At 54.6% G+C, this 16205-nt stretch overlaps 1 protein-coding gene across 12 annotated transcripts in view; it reads right to left on the minus strand.

The window, feature by feature from the left end:
• Lrp8 (LDL receptor related protein 8) overlaps positions 1-14847 on the minus strand; it is a 68433-nt gene extending 53586 nt beyond the window's left edge. For 3 of the 12 annotated variants that reach the window (XM_085686374.2, XM_085686370.2, XM_085686369.2), the window contains exons 1-2: positions 14612-14846; positions 13788-13907 (exon numbers count right to left, since the gene is read on the minus strand). In XM_085686374.2, coding sequence (XP_085542500.2) covers positions 13788-13907; positions 14612-14720 — 229 coding nt within the window. In that variant the 5' untranslated portion in view covers positions 14721-14846. Of the gene's footprint in view, positions 1-13787; positions 13908-14611 lie in introns of all 12 variants that reach the window. The other 9 variants (XM_085686371.2, XM_087904765.1, XM_087904766.1 and 6 more) reach the window with 7 other exon arrangements.
• Positions 14848-16205: the final 1358 nt, after the last annotated feature.

The following is a 16205-nucleotide window of genomic DNA, read 5'->3' on the forward strand; positions in this document are numbered from 1 at the left end:
CAGGCTCACCCCTTGCCCGCTTTCCTGCCCCACAACATCCACGTGGAACCCACCCCCAAGTTTCTGGGGAATAGGCTCCGAGGAGGCCAGGCAGCCAGACCACCAGCTGCTTCCCTCCCTACACAAACCATGGACACAAAGCACCCTCCCCCAGCTCTGCCCGCCTGCGGTGACAGCCTCTTGGCACCAACTCTCCCCTCCCTCCATCTGTCAGGAATCAGTGCAGACAAACTGTGAGAACCAAAGAGGAAGTAGCAATGCTGCATGGACCCCCTCCCCTCGCCCTGCCTTCCTAATACTCCTGTACCCTCTCTACCCCTCCCATGTGTCCCCCCTCTTCCTCCATCTGTCTCCATGGTTCCTACAGATGAGGACATTGACAGAGTGGGCATACAGAGAGGATGAGGACAGGTTACCCAGAAACACCTCTTACAGCCACCATGACATCTTCCTTTCTCCCCACCCATCAAGGGATGATGGGATTGAGAGCTCAGTGTTCCCATCTGTGTGATGGGTATAGTAATTTCTTTCCAGACCACCTCCCAAGGGCTACCATGAGCTTCAAGACCACATGGAAAGCCTTGGTCTGGTGAAGCCTCACAGGAGATAGATGGCCAGTGTCTTTGACATTTTCTAGGGTTTCAGTGCCTTCCTCAGGGAGATATGAAGTCACAGCAGGACTTAGATGGATAAATGTCCTGCAGAGTACCAATAGAAACAGGATCACAGAGGACCCATAATTGTGAGAGGTGAGCAGGGCGAGGGTGGGAAACCAAAAAGCTATCATATACTGTGCTGGAGGCAGATCCGTGGCCAGTGTCCTGTGCTCCTCAGAGCACCTGGGATGCTGTGCTGGAGGCAGATCAGTGGCCAGTGCCCTGTGCTCCTCAGAGCACCCGGGATGCTCAGCCCTGGCTCTGGTTCTCTCTGCATTCTCTGAAATGTGGAGTAGAGACCCAGCATTTTTGTTTCCAAGGGAAGCCATGTCCCGCTGGCTCCCCAAGTATCTGGGGAGGTCCTGCTGCAGGGGGTGGGGAGCAGCAGTCTGGGCTTGTGGGGTACAGAAAGGCTGGTGCAGGGTCCAGGGGAACGAAGGGTTCCTGAGATGTGAGACTTTTACTTTTAACCCTGGGACGACTCTGAGCAGACCAGAACAAGTTGAGTCATCCTCATGCAGGGTGGCATTTGGCAGTGACAGTCAATAAGGAAACAGAACTGTCACTGGAAAAGCAAGCCCCCTGCGGGTATCACCTGTGAAAGTCCCTGTGTAGGGGGAGCTCTGGTTTGACCCCAGCCACAACATACAGGTGGAGTGTCATAGTTCTTCCCCCCCCCCCCTTCATAGTGGCAGAAGTTAAGACTCATTGAAAACACAGAAATGGGCCAGTGATCCCGTGGTAGGGCCCAGGGCACATAACCAACCTAGGGGGTCATTGGAGGGAGGAATCCAGGGCTCCAGTCTCCTCCATGCTCCCCTGGGACTCTCAGAAATCCCACCGCAGGCGCCAAGGGAGCTGGCATGCTGCGAGAGGTAGACGGCACACCAGGCCCAGGGTCACCCTCCAGTTCCTACCTTTCCCTGAGAATGTGCAGCCTGTGGTCCCCACACTGATGTCAGAGAGACAGAGACCCCCAAGGAGGATGGGCCTCTCTGTACTGGGGCCATGGCAGAGGAAGGAATCCAGAGCAGCCCCGAGTGAGGTCGGAACAGCCTCTGTAAGCAGAGGTTTCTAAACCAGCTGGAACCAGAAGGCAGGCCAGCTGGACCTCCTGAGGAGGTATCATACAAAACTCTGTCTTGACACAGAGAGTAGTGGGCAGTCGGGAGCCCCCTGTCCCAGGTGTTAGATGCTGGCAGCTGAGAGATCCCTATACACGTTGACCAGAGGCTACTTCACTACCCAAGGGCAGCTTGCTCATGCAGCGCCTTGGGACTTTCATGGGACATCTCTATAAAGGCAGACACAGAGGTCTCCAGTGGTGCACAGAAGAGAACAATTTAAGCCTCTCCCTTCAGCCTTCCCCATCCCCAAAGGTAGACTACTTGGGCATGGCAGGGGACAGAGGATGGAGTTGAGGCAGCTCTTCAGCCCTATCTGACACAGGACTGTGTCCTCTCTAAAGGGCCCAGTGTCCTTCCCTTCCTGGGCACATCTAGGGGCAGGACCAGATATGTAAGCTCCTCTGCACACCACCCCACCGGTCCCTGAGGCTCTGCGCTCATTTCTTGACAAGGTTCCTGGAAGGACTCTAATTAAACTGGGCCAGTAAGTTCCATCCTGGGGCCACAGGATGAGGTGCACTGAAGAATCGTTCTGGGGGCTCCCTGGCTCCTCCCACCCCATTCGACAGTCAGGGACAGGTTGAAGACAGGGTTAGAGGATGTTAAGGATCATTCCTGTCCCTACTGCTTCTGTAAAACCCCACTGTCACCTGGAGGTAGCTTGTGATGGCTTAGTACACAGAGAGGTCAGGTAACCTGCCCAGAGTTGCTCAGCTGTTGAGGGTTGGACTTGGCCTCGCTGGTGAGGTGAAGCCCTCAGGAGGATTTTCACATCTGGGCTCCCAACTAGCCATGAGCTTAGCAGAGATGGCTAGGCAGGCCTGGGAAGGAGCTGAGGCTGAAGTTCAAATGCTGCCCACAGTGGCTCAAATACTGCTCTACAAAACCCTCCCCTGGGTAAAGCCACAGCTTTGCCCAGGTCCTGCAAAAAGTCACAACAAAGTGTGGCTTTCTGGGGGAAGAGGGTGCAGGGGGTAGGGAGCAAGAAAGAGAGCATGCTCAGCACAGAACTGTGGGGGCAGGAAAGACCCCAGGCCAGGGAGAGGGAAGGAAAGGCAAGTCCTCCACCGATGGTATAGAAATAAGACTGACTTACAGTACACACTGTTTCTGGTGCTTTCCATGAGAGGGAAATTACTTAATCCTATTACTGGACAGTCTAGGGTTCGTGTTGAAGGGACTTACCCCAGGCTGAGGCTGGGACTAGCTGAAACTGTACAAGGGACGATGTCACTAGTACCCGTTTGCACAGTCCCTACCAGGGGAGAACGCAGGCGAGGCAGGCGGCAGGAGGAGACACACAGCCTTTCCCAGGCGGCCAATATAAAGTCTGCTCTGGCTAGCTCACAAGCACTAAAAAGCCACCCACAGCAACTCAGCAAAAGTAAACAGGCATAAAAAGCTCCAAGTACGATGGAGGAGATGGCTTAGTAGGTAAGACCATTTCCTGTGCCAGCAAGAAGACCTGGTTGGAACCCAACGCCCTTGTAAAAGCTGGCCAGGCAGCACATTCCTGGAAACCCAGCCTTAGGGGCAGAGACAGACAGATCCAGGAGCTAGCCAGCCAGCCTCACTGAAACAGTGAATATCAGGTTCACTGAGAGAACCAGGCTCAAGGCAAGAAGAGCAACAGAGGAAGACAACCAATATCCACCTTTGACCTCTGCATGAACACCCCCCAGCTCCACTCCCACCTGTCACACATACACACACAACACATATACACATGCACATACCCACCACACACACACACGCTACACTTTTGAAGATGATTTCCTCTTTTTGTGTACAGTTCAGACCATGTCCCTCAGGGTTAGGGCCCATACTGTTGGCCCTCACAGCTCCTGCTTCAGCCTCTGGGCTTGGGCCTCCTGAATCTCCTTGGAGCCCTCACACTCAGGACCTAACCACGATGAACTCCAGCTTCTATGAACACGCTGAATTTCAGGGGGGAAACAACAGAATCCTAGAGGATTCGGGCTGAGAAGAGCCTAGAGGTCCCCACTTCCAAAGAGTAGAGATACCCACACCCTGCAAGAGGTTCAATGATCCGCCAAATGGCCACTTGGCAAGATGGGCCTGTAGCCTTGCCCCCAGCTATTGATAACTGCCTCAGTCCTCAGGGAGAGCCGGACAGCACATCACAGGCTGGGAACAGAGACTGCTGGCACCTCTCCAGTGACAAAGAAATCCCAGCCACAACAGCCTGGAGAGGGTTTCTTGGTTTGAGCCACCGTGGCAGAGGTAGGAAGAAGAGTATCACCTTGGTTTGTCCTGAATGGTCACTTCCCTCTTGATTACTCCTGCCCTCAGGCACACACCGTAGGCCATGGCCAAAAGAAGAAGGGACTTTTTTTTTAAATTAAATTTTATACACTATATTTTGATCATATTCTTTCCCCTCCCCCAAATCCTCCCAGATCCTCCTCGACTCCCTACTTACCCAACTTCATGTTCTCTCTCTCTCTCTCTCTCTCTCTCTCTCTCTCTCTCTCTCTCTCTCAAGAAACAAAACTGGGCTTTAGGGGTGATGGGCAGCAGATGGCAGATCGAGGTCTAGGAAGGGGATGGAGGAGGGCTGGCTTGAATGCCTTTGGATTCAGGCCATCAGGAAAGCCCACGCTGCCTCCAGCTATTTAGCCAGGCGGCTTAACCTGGGCCTGGTGGGACCTTCCTGCCTCTTATCAGCTGCCATGTCCCTCATGTCACTGGGGACCCACTGGGAACCAAGGCTCCTGGTGAGCCAGTTCCTGGGTACACCTAGAAGCAGCTGCCCTGGGCCCCACTGCAGTCAGGATGGGGAGGCACTGACGTAGTCCAGGCAGCTCCTTCCCTCCTGGCAGATGACCTCTGCCTCTCCTGCCGCTCTCCCAGCAGCTGCCCTCCTGCTGTGCCCTTGGCGGAGGACAGTCCTGATAGTGATAGTGAGTTCCCACGTGCGTGCATGCGTACGTGCGTGCATGTGGGAGTCATGCCTAGGGAGGGGCTGGGAATGTTCACCTGCTGGTCTTCACACCTCCATGCTGTGGCTGCTTCAGGATGGTTTGAGGGGCTGCTGAGTCTCATCTGTTTTCTTCCCTCCACAACCGTACTTTATCCAACCCAACCAGGATCTTACGCAGGATGGGACACAGTCTAAGGAACCTGGACCTTTGGACTGAGTTTTAGATCCTCTGCTCAGCTGCTGTCTCTACAGGCTCAGGCCAAAATATTGTTCAGGGTAGTCTCCCATTCCCCAAGACAGCTCCAGCCCTGAGCCCAGACCCAGGCAGGAGCTTGATGCTCAGAGGACCCAGCAGTGCAAATAAAGCAAGAACCAGTGAGTGAAGAGGGAAAAGAAGTTCCAACAGGGAAGCTGCCTGCCCAAGTCACACAGCCAGAATTTGGGACAGAGGCAGAATAATCACCGCAATGCTAATGCGTCAAGAAAAACGAAGCGATAGTTTGGTTCCGTTGTGGGTTTTTTGATGGGTAAGTGTCCTTGGGCCAGAGCATAGTTGTCCTTTATTTCTGCTCTGCGTAGCCTAGATATGGCTACTTTGTCTGTGTCACAAAACTGGGACACAGTGGCCCTGTGTTTAGGGTATAGAGAGGTCCTCCGGGCTGGACCCTGGGCCATTAGGGCATGCATGGGTGTTGCTAAGATGGGAAGGTACATGATAAAAAATGCTCCTGCTAGCCAAGTCCTTCCCAAGACTTCATCTTCTTTGTTTCAGTTTCATGTATCTTGTTTTGTTTTTTGTCTTTAGTTAGAGTCTAGCTATAAAGACCAGACTGACCTGAAAAAAGATCCTCTTGCCTCAGCCTCCCAAGTGCTGGGGTTACAGACACCACCATCCACAGAAGAACAGGTCACCACATTATGGACCACCCTCACAATATAATACAATCCAGTCCTTTAAAGCAATGCACATCTATGCTACTGGCATGGAAGACTCTATGCTATAAGGAGAAAAACAACCTGAATAATAGGACCTCATTTTTGTTTTAGAAAATTACTTTCATATAGTCAGAAAAAGTTATTTCCATGAGGAAAGATAAATATATAAATAGAACCAACTTAAGTTTTACTTCCAGAATTTACAGTAACAGATCAAGTCCTGAGGGGCCCCCGTGTCTGAAATCTCTCTTCAGGACATTGGGGCTTATTTACTGCCATCGTCTGCCTCCCAGGTGCACGTCTGTGGGGCCACAGTGGGTGTGACGAGCCGGTGGCCAGAGACTGACAGAGCATTGGGGATGGAGGCCAGTGCCCCTGGTAGGGTAGTGCCACAGGACCACTACCGAGGCTTTCACAGATGCACTGTGCCAGGAAGGCTCTGGCCTGCTTGTCCTGCTGTGTTCTAGAAGGCAGTGTCTGGGGCTAGAGAGATGGCTCAGCAGTTAAGAGAAAGTGTTATTCTTGCAAAGAACCCAGGTTTGATTTCCAGAGCCCACATGATGGATGGCTCACAACCATTCATAACTCCAATTCCAAGGGATATGACACCCTCTTCTGACTCCATACCAGACATACACACATGGTACACACACACACACACACACACACACACACACACACACACACGCAACAAATCATACATGTAAAATAAATCCAGAAGGTTGTAGGTAAAGGCAGTTGGGTCATGGGAACTGGGTGAATGGTGCTGGGTGACTAAGTCATCAGAACATTCAAGAAGCCTGATCGGACCCCAGAATCCCTACTCCCAAGGTGCCTGGGCCTAGATCTCCCAGCTGTGAGTCCTGGACTGGCCCCCAATGAACAGAGACCAGACCAGTATGGTGGTGAGAAGCATGGAGTCGGTGCTTAGCAGGTTTTCCCTGAAGCCCTCAAATTTCTTGGGTCATTCCAGTCCCAGAGTGGATGCCAAAGCAGCTTGCACCAGGAGGGAGAGCTTAGGGGCTGGTGATTAAAACAGGTGCTACCAGGGGGCGTGGCTAACAGCCAAGGGCATCCCAGGGCTAGTGTGCTCAGGAGGGAGTCAGCACAGACTATGAGAATGACTGGCAGAGATGTGGAGACTGCTCAGAAAGGGAGGCTGTGGCACACCGGTAAGTCAGACACACTGAGTGGCTGATGTGTGTGAACAGAACTCTCTCTTCCTTTCAGCTGCAACAGACCCTGCAGCCGCGAGCAAGTCGTAGCCCTGACCAGTCAGGTGGCTTAGGGCAAGCGACTTTGGATCTTGGCCTTTTCTTTCTTTTCTTTCTTTTCTTTTCTTTCTTTCTTTCTTTCTTTCTTTCTTTCTTTCTTCCTTCCTTCCTTCCTTCCTTCCTTCCTTCCTTCCTTCCTTCCTTCTTTCTTTCGTTTGTTCATTTGTGGTTTTTTTGTTTTGTTTTGTTTTGTTTTATTTTTTGAGACAGGGTTCCACTGTAGCTTTGGAGCCTGTCCTGGAACTAGCTCTTGTAGACCAGGCTGGCCTCAAACTCACAGAGATTCACCTGCCTCTGCCTCCCGAGTGCTGGGATTAAAGGCGTGCACCATCACCGCCTGGCTTTGGCTTTTTCTTCTATGATGCACAATCATCACACAGTCAGGACTTGGCTAGAAGTCTTAAGTAAGACCCCACAGAGAGAGCACTCAGAAAACCATGCACACAGAACGATCACTTTACTACGCTTGCCAGATGTCCTGAGAGGCCTGGCAGGGCCCAGCCAGGACAGCGTATCCCTGCAGTCCCCAGTACCAGAACCCAAAGCTCTGAGGTATAGCAGCCATGTGTCTGCCCCTCAGCCTTTTCCCAGCTCAGCAGAGACAGACAGGTGTGGCAGGTGGGTGTGTAAGAGTGGGGGGGGGCATGTGTGTTCTTCCCCGAGTCCCACTCAGGAGCTGAGCACCATATTTCTAGGAATGGACCCCTAATGACACCAGGGTCTGCAAGCCAGGAGTGTAGGTAAAGCAGTGACAGTGGTCTGACATTCCCTTCGGTCACCATCAACAGAGCACTCAGGTCCTCCTTTCTCAATAGCACAGCTAACAGAAGCCCATGAGGCTGGGGGAGGGGGCCTGTGCTGTGTCTCCATGGGGTCGCCAGAAAAGGTTCCTCCCAGTCCCACTTCCCAGATCAAAAACTTGTATCCTAGGGAGACACTGCTGGGAAATGTACCCTTTGACCCCATCAGGGTGGACAGAGCAGAGGCAGAGACTGGTTTGCACTTGTAGTCACAGTGCCCAGGAGGTTGAGGCAGGAGGATTACTGTGAGTTCCAAATAAGCCTTGTCTACAGAGTGAGACCGTGTCTCAAGGGAGGAAAATATAAAAAGGAGGACTAGAAGGGGGAGGGAGGGAGAGCGGAGAAGGAGGAGCCAAGGCCATAGCTTTTAGATGGCAGAGCTCCAATCCAGAAGCATCAGTCCCTGCAGCGCACAGGCCACGCCTTTTCTATCTGAGCCTCTGTGTCCTTTTAAAATGGGGGTAAGAAGAAAACAGACCAAAAGAGCTGAAGAAAATAAGCTGTTCAACACGGTCTTGAGCCTGGAGCTATTAGCCAGTTTCTGTTGTCGGAGCTCTCCGAAGGGAAGTATCTATTCTGGAGTCCCTGGGGCCCAACAAGACCCTGGCAGAGTGAGGCAGAAACTGAGACTAAAGGTGTATAGGGTAAAGAAAGGTCCCCTGGGAGAAGTGTGGGCCTAGTCTGACTTTCTGAAACACCGAGGGCCTTAGGGACAGGACCATTCGCCCTGGGCCAGGAGAGTGCACCTGACAACACCCTGCAGGGTGGTTGTTCCACTCTGGGTCTCTCTTCCTCAATCCCTGGGGTTCCATGGCTTCACCTGCGATCTCATTCCCCAAGGAGGAAAGCTGTCAAGTCAGCCGCCTGTAGGCAGCGAGGGAGGAAGAAGCCACCGGTCATGGGCCAGCTGCAGCCTCAGAAACTGAGGGGACTCTAACCAGGTGGACCCATCGAAGGTCCAAGAGAGAGCCTTGAGCAGCACTCCCTTGGCCTGCTGGGACAGTCTAGTGGCCCAGACCTGGGCGTACAGCAGGGCAGGCTTGGGGCTTGCTGGCAGTTCCAGCAGTGGTAGCAGACACAGCTAGGAGGAAAAGAGACAGGAGGCTGGTCACCTAGGACTGCCCTTCCCAGTCCCAGACTACATTCAGAGAGCAGCCCAGTCTGTCGGATTCATTTCTGCCCTAGCTCCTCTCTAGATACTTTCTGCCACCTCCAGGTCATCTTGGAGCCACCTCCCCTGTGGCTGGACATCTCCTGCCTGAAGTCACACCCACTGCCGGAAGCCCATACCCTCTGCTGTAGACTTCAGAATTTTGTGCCCTGGAGCAGGGCTTGGGTGGCCTGCTGTGAGCAGGCTTTGAGGTTCTCTGCAGTTTCTCCCACCGTGCTGCCCACTGCCACTTCTCAACCGCCTCCTGCTCACCAAACACATTATCTCACTGAACCCCACCTCTCTGGAAAAGAGGGACTATTGTCACCAGGGCCATTCAACCAGGAGGGGACAGCTGGGGTTAAGGCTATATGATCCAGGGTGACACAGACTTGGGATTTCAGTCCCACCCCCCGCACAAAATCCCTTATCTCAGCCTGAGTGACTGGCAGAGAAGGCTTCGTCAAGGAGGTGACCCTTTCCCCGAACTGTCTGAGATAACAAAAAGCATAGAACATATAAGGGAACAGGGTCCTGGAGGGCAAACAGCACACACAGAGGCCTGAAGGTGAGAAGCAGAAGGAAGGTGACTGAGCTGCGATGGTGGCCAGGTTCAGAGGAAGAGGCAGGAAGAGGCTGGAGGGCAGTGGGCACAGGGCCTGACAAGGAAGGCCAACAAAGAGGCCACTGTGCTAGCTTCATCCTCAGGGTGCTGAGTGGGAGAACAGCTTGGTCAGATGAGGAAACCAAGGTTCAGATAAGAACAGATTTCTGTCAATAAAGATCATCCATCCAAAGGCGGAGTGAAGTGGGGCCTGGTGTCTCATCTTGGCTGCACCCTGCAGGCCCTATGTGGACTTCATTACAAGCCAAGACCTGTAGCCAAGCTGTCATCGTTCCTGAGACCACCGCCAAGCAAGCTCTGGGATTCCTGAAGCCTGGCCCAGACCAATTAGTGGGCTGAAGCCTGGGAGGCTGGACTGGACCTGCTCTTCACCGACTATGGATAATGGCAGCTAGCTAGAACAAGGGGAAGGCAGGTGGGTACGGAAAGGGTGCATCCCAATCTCCCATAAAGCAGCCCACTCTTCCAGGAGCTCGGACAGTCAGGATGAGAAATGGAGGCTTGGGGAGGCCGTGCAGGCTGGGCGGGCTCCATGGTTGCATGCCTAAACATACGGCAAAGCAATTTCACCTAAACACAAGCATTCCTTACCCCTCCGAGCGTCTACAAGGTAGGGATGACTCAGAAGCCTCCCAGGGTCAAGCATCTCACAGACTGGAGGAGCACCAGAAGATGCACACGGCCTCGGTGGCAAATTCTTGGCAAGTATGAATAGGTGCTGTGTTTGAAGGTCTGGGAGCAAAGGCCTGGCCAGAGATCAGAATCTCCACCTCTACTCCCAGACACCAGGAAGCAACAGGAAACCTAGACCTACGTGAGTCCGCAGTCACGAGTCCCACCCAATTTCCCCTGGCTGGAGCCCTAGGGCGGCAGACCTTTCCTCTGCTTTGAAGGCACTTTGGGAACTGAAGCCCCAGCAAGCTTCCCTTCCCTGGCCCACCAGCTGTGGGCCAAGAGCCTTCCCAGGAGATAAGCATCAAGACTTAGAAGACTTCAGTGTGATTTCCAGAGCCAAGGACAAGCTGCATGACTTAAGAGTCAGGTCACCTCTTTAAGCATAGGTGACCTCTATAGCATGCATGGGATCTGTGCCACCTTTTATGTGTGTTTGTTTGTTGAGACTGGATCTCACGACGTAGACCAGACTGGTCTTGAACTCATGGAAATCTGCCTCTGCCTCCCAAGTGATGGGACTAAAAGCATGAACCACCATGACCAGCCAGCCCTGTGCTGCTTATTTTAAGAGACAAGGGACTCTTCTAGAGCTGAGCTCAGAAGTAGCCTTCTAAAGGAAACTTGTCTCTGCACCCTCCTTCCCTTCAGCCCCTGGTACTATGAGCTATACCAGAAGTTTGGACTCACTGTGCCTACACTGACCATGTTTACAAATGACAACCACTACCCTCACCCTATTTTGAAGCCTAGAAGGGTACTGGAGGCTGAGCAACCAGGGTCCTTGTGGATAGATAGGGCAGAGAGGGAGGTATCAAGGATGGAGTGAGTCTGGGCCGGTGTCCTGGAATAGGGTATCCTCAGTGTGTGTGTGTGTGTGTGTGTGTGTGTGTGTGTGTGTGTGTGTGAGAGAGAGAGAGAGAGAGAGAGAGAGAGAGAGAGAGAGAGAGACGGAGACGGAGACAGAGACAGAGTCCTGGAGCTGGAGTTGTTGGTGTGTGTGTGTGTGTGTGTGTGTCCTGAAGCTGGAGTTGTTGGTGTGTGTGTGTGTGTGTGTGTGTGTGTATGTGTGTGTGTCCTGGAGCTGGAGTTGTTGGTGTGTGTGTGTCCTGGAGCTGGAGTTGTTGGTGTGTGTGTGTGTGTGTGTGTCCTGGAGCTGGAGTTGTTGGTGTGTGTGTGTCCTGGAGCTGGAGTTGTTGGTGTGTGTGTGTGTGTGTGTGTGTGTCCTGGAGCTGGAGTTGTTGGTGTGTGTGTGTCCTGGAGCTGGAGTTGTTGAGACAGGTGTAGATGCTAGGAATGAACTCTGGTCCTCTGCAAAATCACTAAGTATCTTACTGCTAGACGGTTTCTCCAGCTCTGTGGCGAAGAATTTCTAAATACCTTCCTCTCCCCTTCTTGCCAGCCCCATGAGACTCCCCATGTTCTAACGTAGGACGGAGAGAGAGGTTTTCTGGTGGGCACACGAGAAAGCAAGCTCGGTAAAGTCAAGCTGTGTGCCACCAATATCTGCTGCTACTAGAAGCCACCACACTTTCCAGTCCGCACCACTGGCGTCATGGACTCCACGTCACCCATCTCAAACCAAAGCAGCTTCCAGCCGGCGTCAGAGCTCTCTTGTCCCGTCTCAGATTACCAGCCGCCCCTGTTCATCATGCCCACATCCTTGTGAGAAGTAACAGGCCCCACTGTCCACATCATACTCTCGACCACAGCAACTCAGACCCTGAGCCAACAGACGGAGCAGGCAGAGAGCTCGATCAAATTCTGCCACACTGTGCTGTGTGACCTTGGGCAGATCACTCCATGTCTCTGAGCCAGTATCTCTGTCTGTAAAATGAGATGACCAGGAAAACTCCACAGCCACACTCAGGAGTGTAGTGATTTAAAGAGCCAAGGGGACAAGATACAAGTTTTCCATTTCTGTGCCCTGTCCTCTGTGCGCCCTGCTAAGAAAACCAGAACAACTCCCAGGCATGAGAGCCCCTCTAACATTTTTAGGCTAAGAACTCTAGTAAAAGATGCTTGAATTTAGGGTTCTGCTTGGCAACTCAGTAGCCATAGAGCAGGTAACTCAACCCCAGGAACCCGTGTTCATCTGTAACATAAACCACTGTGAAGTATTAGCACCCCACGGGCTGCAGCACTTGGGGGTCTCATTGATGTCAGTGGCATTGCTGGTACTAGTCCTCAAAACGGTCCTAAGACTTCACCAAGGCAGCAGTTACAGGTCATATGAGAAACTGAGGCAGTCGTATTGGGGTTTCAATACGCCCAAGTCATTGGTTAGTCCAGAGCAGGCTGTCAGGCAGACTGGCAATCAAAAGAACTCCAAGAGAGGCCAGTAATATATATGACTAGGCAGGTGAAGGCATTCGCTAGCAGCCTGAGGAGGTTGAATCTGAGGCAGGGAACCCACAAAGTAAGAGATCATCGACTCCCACAAGCTATACTCTTATCTTCACATACATGCTTTTATGCATGCAACCCATCCCCCCAAAAATGTTAAATAAGAAAACACCTCAAGGCCTCAACAGACTGCTTCCAAGTGGGAGTGTCAGTCAGCCTAGCTTTCCTGAGTGCTGGGCATGTGACACCTGGTGGCGTCCCCGCTCTGACACTGTGGATGCTCCTACGGTGTGGGGGGGAAGGGCGGAGGGGGGCCTGACCTGATCCCGTATGCCCAACACAGGCAGGCACACAGCAGGACTCAGTAATGTCAACTGAAAGACCTCTTTGGTATATGTGGCTAGAAGAGTCTGGGTTCTCAGTACCAGGAACTCCATTCCTTTACCGCAGCAAATGCCTGCTAATTCGGTTGCGGCCCCACAGCCACCTGAATACACGCCCACGCAAGAAGGAACTTCCATCAGTTGCTCAGGGTGTGCACTGGCCACACTCAGCAAAAGCAGCGGGGCTCGCGCAGGGCCAGCCTACCCTGCCGTTGCTCAGGTCGCTTCCAGGAAACACACTCTTCCTCCTGGGCCCCTCCTAGCTGGTGGCCCCATGACTCACAGCCAGCCTGGGCTGGCAAGAGAACGCTGTCTGAAGGGTGACTCGACAGAAAGGCAGCGGGTTGTGACCAGGACCGGAGCCTACCACGAGGAGGGTGCGCGCGCGGGGGTGCGGCCAGAGCAGGGCCTAGAGCCGAGCCCCGTACAGCACACCGCCGGCCCCACGATTGGCCGTTCCGGCCACAGGCCTATGGGGTGGTCCTTTCGCAGCCAATCAGGGGCCCCGGGGAGCCCATTCATTCATAAAACCGAGCAGGGAAGGAGCCCCTCGCGACCCGAACTGCGTGGAACTTTGAAATGAGCGCGCCCAGTTGGACCCAGGTTGAGGTTCCGATCCAGAGGATAGCGGTGTGCAGGGGCTGCGCTGCCGCGTCCCCGCCCACAGTACCGGGCCCGTAACCCCAGCACGCGGCGCTGGGCTCCACCCTAAGCAGGACACGCCTGCCACCCGGCTCCCGCCGACAACTAAGAACCATCCGGCCCACAACAAGGCCGTGAAGCTGGGGCAGGTGGCCCCGTGACGGATGCAGCCACGTGCGCAGCGGAGCATGGCGGCCCCCACGGTTCCCCCTCCCGGATCGCCGCGACTCACGACAGTCGTCCTCGTCGCTGTTGTCTGAACAGTCGTTGTCTTCATCGCATCTCCACACCGAGGGGATGCAGCGCTCATTCCGACACCGAAACTGGTCCTCTTCGCACTCCTTGACCGGCCCTGTGGGGGGAGGGGGTTGTGAGCCAGATCATCCGCTTCCCACCGCGCAGCCCCGGTGGCCGACAAGTCCAGCAGGTATAGGAAACGGAGACACCGGTGAACTCCGAGGCTCCAAGCACCTTAATCCGGAGGGAGGACAGGATGCCACGGGTTCCTCCGCTGTAGGGCCGACCGATGGCACAGCGAGACTCGACCCAAGCTTACAGCCCGTGGATATACTCTGCATTCAGACACACTCATCCTCACACATAGCGCAAGTCAGATTCACGCAGACCCAGCTTATGAGGAGCCCCGCACACTGGCTACACACGCACCGGGCACGGGATCAGTCCCCTAGCAACCTGTCACTCTTCTCGGCCCGCAGGGGTCCCTGAAAAGGCATTGTAAGGAAAGGCTGTGGTTGCTTCGCTCATCATCGTGGAGGAGTGCGCGTGTCAAATAAACCAAACCGCTTACCCGAGACGCTGAACGACTACCCCCCGCAAAGTTCACGGGCAAGGGGGACCCTAGAGCCCATCCCCCCAAGAGGATGCTCGGAACGGAGGCAGAGCTTCCGTACCCAGAGCGGCCAGCGGAGGTTCAGGGCAAATCCAGGGAGCTGGAGCCCCCGGAGTCTCTCTCGCCGGGCCTCGCCGCACAGCGCCCCCTCCCCCCGGCAGCGCTTTGTTGGCGGCTCAGAGTCGGCCAGGAAGAGCCGTACGCACCTTGGTCGCCGGGCAGTGGATCCGCTGCGGAGAGATGCTGGAGCTGCAGCAGCAGCAGCAGCAGCCACAGCGCCAGCGGCCGGAGCGCGCCCAGCTCTGGGCGGCCCATGGCGGGCCCGGGGCTCCGGCCGCTGTGCCCCGCGACCCCCGCGCCGCCGCCGCGCCTCAGCCCGCCAAGTGCTTGCCGCGGCGCCGGAGCTGCCGCTGCCTTCGCCGCCACCACCACCGCTGCCGCCCGCCCCGGCTCCCCGGCTGCATTTCAAGCAGGTTCGGTGACGCTTGGCGGCGGGGCGGGCTCAGGCTGGGCGCGCGGCCCCGGCCCTGGGCGGCCGCCGCCGGCGCGCGCGCTCCCTCTCGCCGTCTTCTCCGCCCCACGCTCCGCCTGCCGCCGCCTCTTTTCCTCCCCCCCCCCCACGCCTGTCCTTGGTCTCCACCTCTCTAGGCGAGAGCCCCACGACCCTGCTCTAGGTGCGCTCCTGTTGGGCGCTGCAGACACAGGACGAGCCAGGCTAGGCCCTGGCCCCCTGGTTTCCCCGCGGAGGTGGCAAGAGGGTGAGAGAAGTAGGGATGTGAAGGAGAGCTGGGGCTCCAGGAAAGATGATGTTTCAGACGCACAGGCCAGTGGAGTGAACCCACAGAGCGGGGGAAGACTAAAAGCATTGGCAGGGAGAAGCTAGGGGTGCCAAGCAGGACCTGTCATGGTTTCAGATCTGACGAGCGGTTGCTTTTTCTGGCCATGTGCATCCGTGACTGTAACACACTGTGTGATCCTGGGCAGATGTCTTGGGTCTGACGCCCAGACTGTTATCCACAATCAGCCTTCTCCACGGGCCCAGGCATAGAAGCAGGTCAGGGGCCTTGCTGGCATGGCGAGGTAACGCTGTGGAGCCCCAGAGGCTGTGTCATCCCTGCCACCAGAGGCCGCACAACATCTAGGTCCTCTGCTTGGGCCCCACAAGCCTCTGCACAAAGAAGGTTCTACAGCCCCACCTCCCCTACAGAGCAATGCATAGACTAGATTTCAGCCACCTGCTGGTGAGCCTGGCCCAACCTTCAGAGAGTGAGATTCTTGGGCATTAGCGATAAACCACTGAGGTGTCAAGGCCCAGTATTAAATCGGCCCCCTCTTTTGAAGAAAAGGGTAGAAGCTGCGATGCCTAGGCCAGGAAGGCTCGGAGTCAGCAGACTTCTTAGTTTTATGTCTTTCCCACAAAGGGTAGCCCATGACAATGGCTATGGCCACCCCACCAGAAAAGAACAGAGACCTTGGGAGACCATAAAGTGCTCCTGCCATCATCCTTGATCATGTCCAGCCCCCATTCTGGATCTGGAAGTTCTGGCCACAATAAGGTTCCTTCTGTTGACTTCATCAACAGAAGATAAGAGAGAAATACAGAGGCAAAAACGGGTTATTTCGGATCAGCACAATTGCTGTGAAAATATAAGCAGTGAGAACACAGAGGTAATTTAGAGAAGGCAGTCACTTCAGAGGAAGTGACATCTCACTGACAGCAAGGAGCCTGACCACAAGAAGGCCAAGCAGAAGGCCATTCTTGGCAGAGAGAAGAGCAATGGAGCAATGTCCCGCTAAGCT

The sequence above is a fragment of the Myodes glareolus genome, chromosome 3, assembly GCF_982192425.1.
Source record: "Myodes glareolus chromosome 3, mMyoGla1.1, whole genome shotgun sequence".
Lineage (NCBI taxonomy): Eukaryota > Metazoa > Chordata > Mammalia > Rodentia > Cricetidae > Myodes > Myodes glareolus.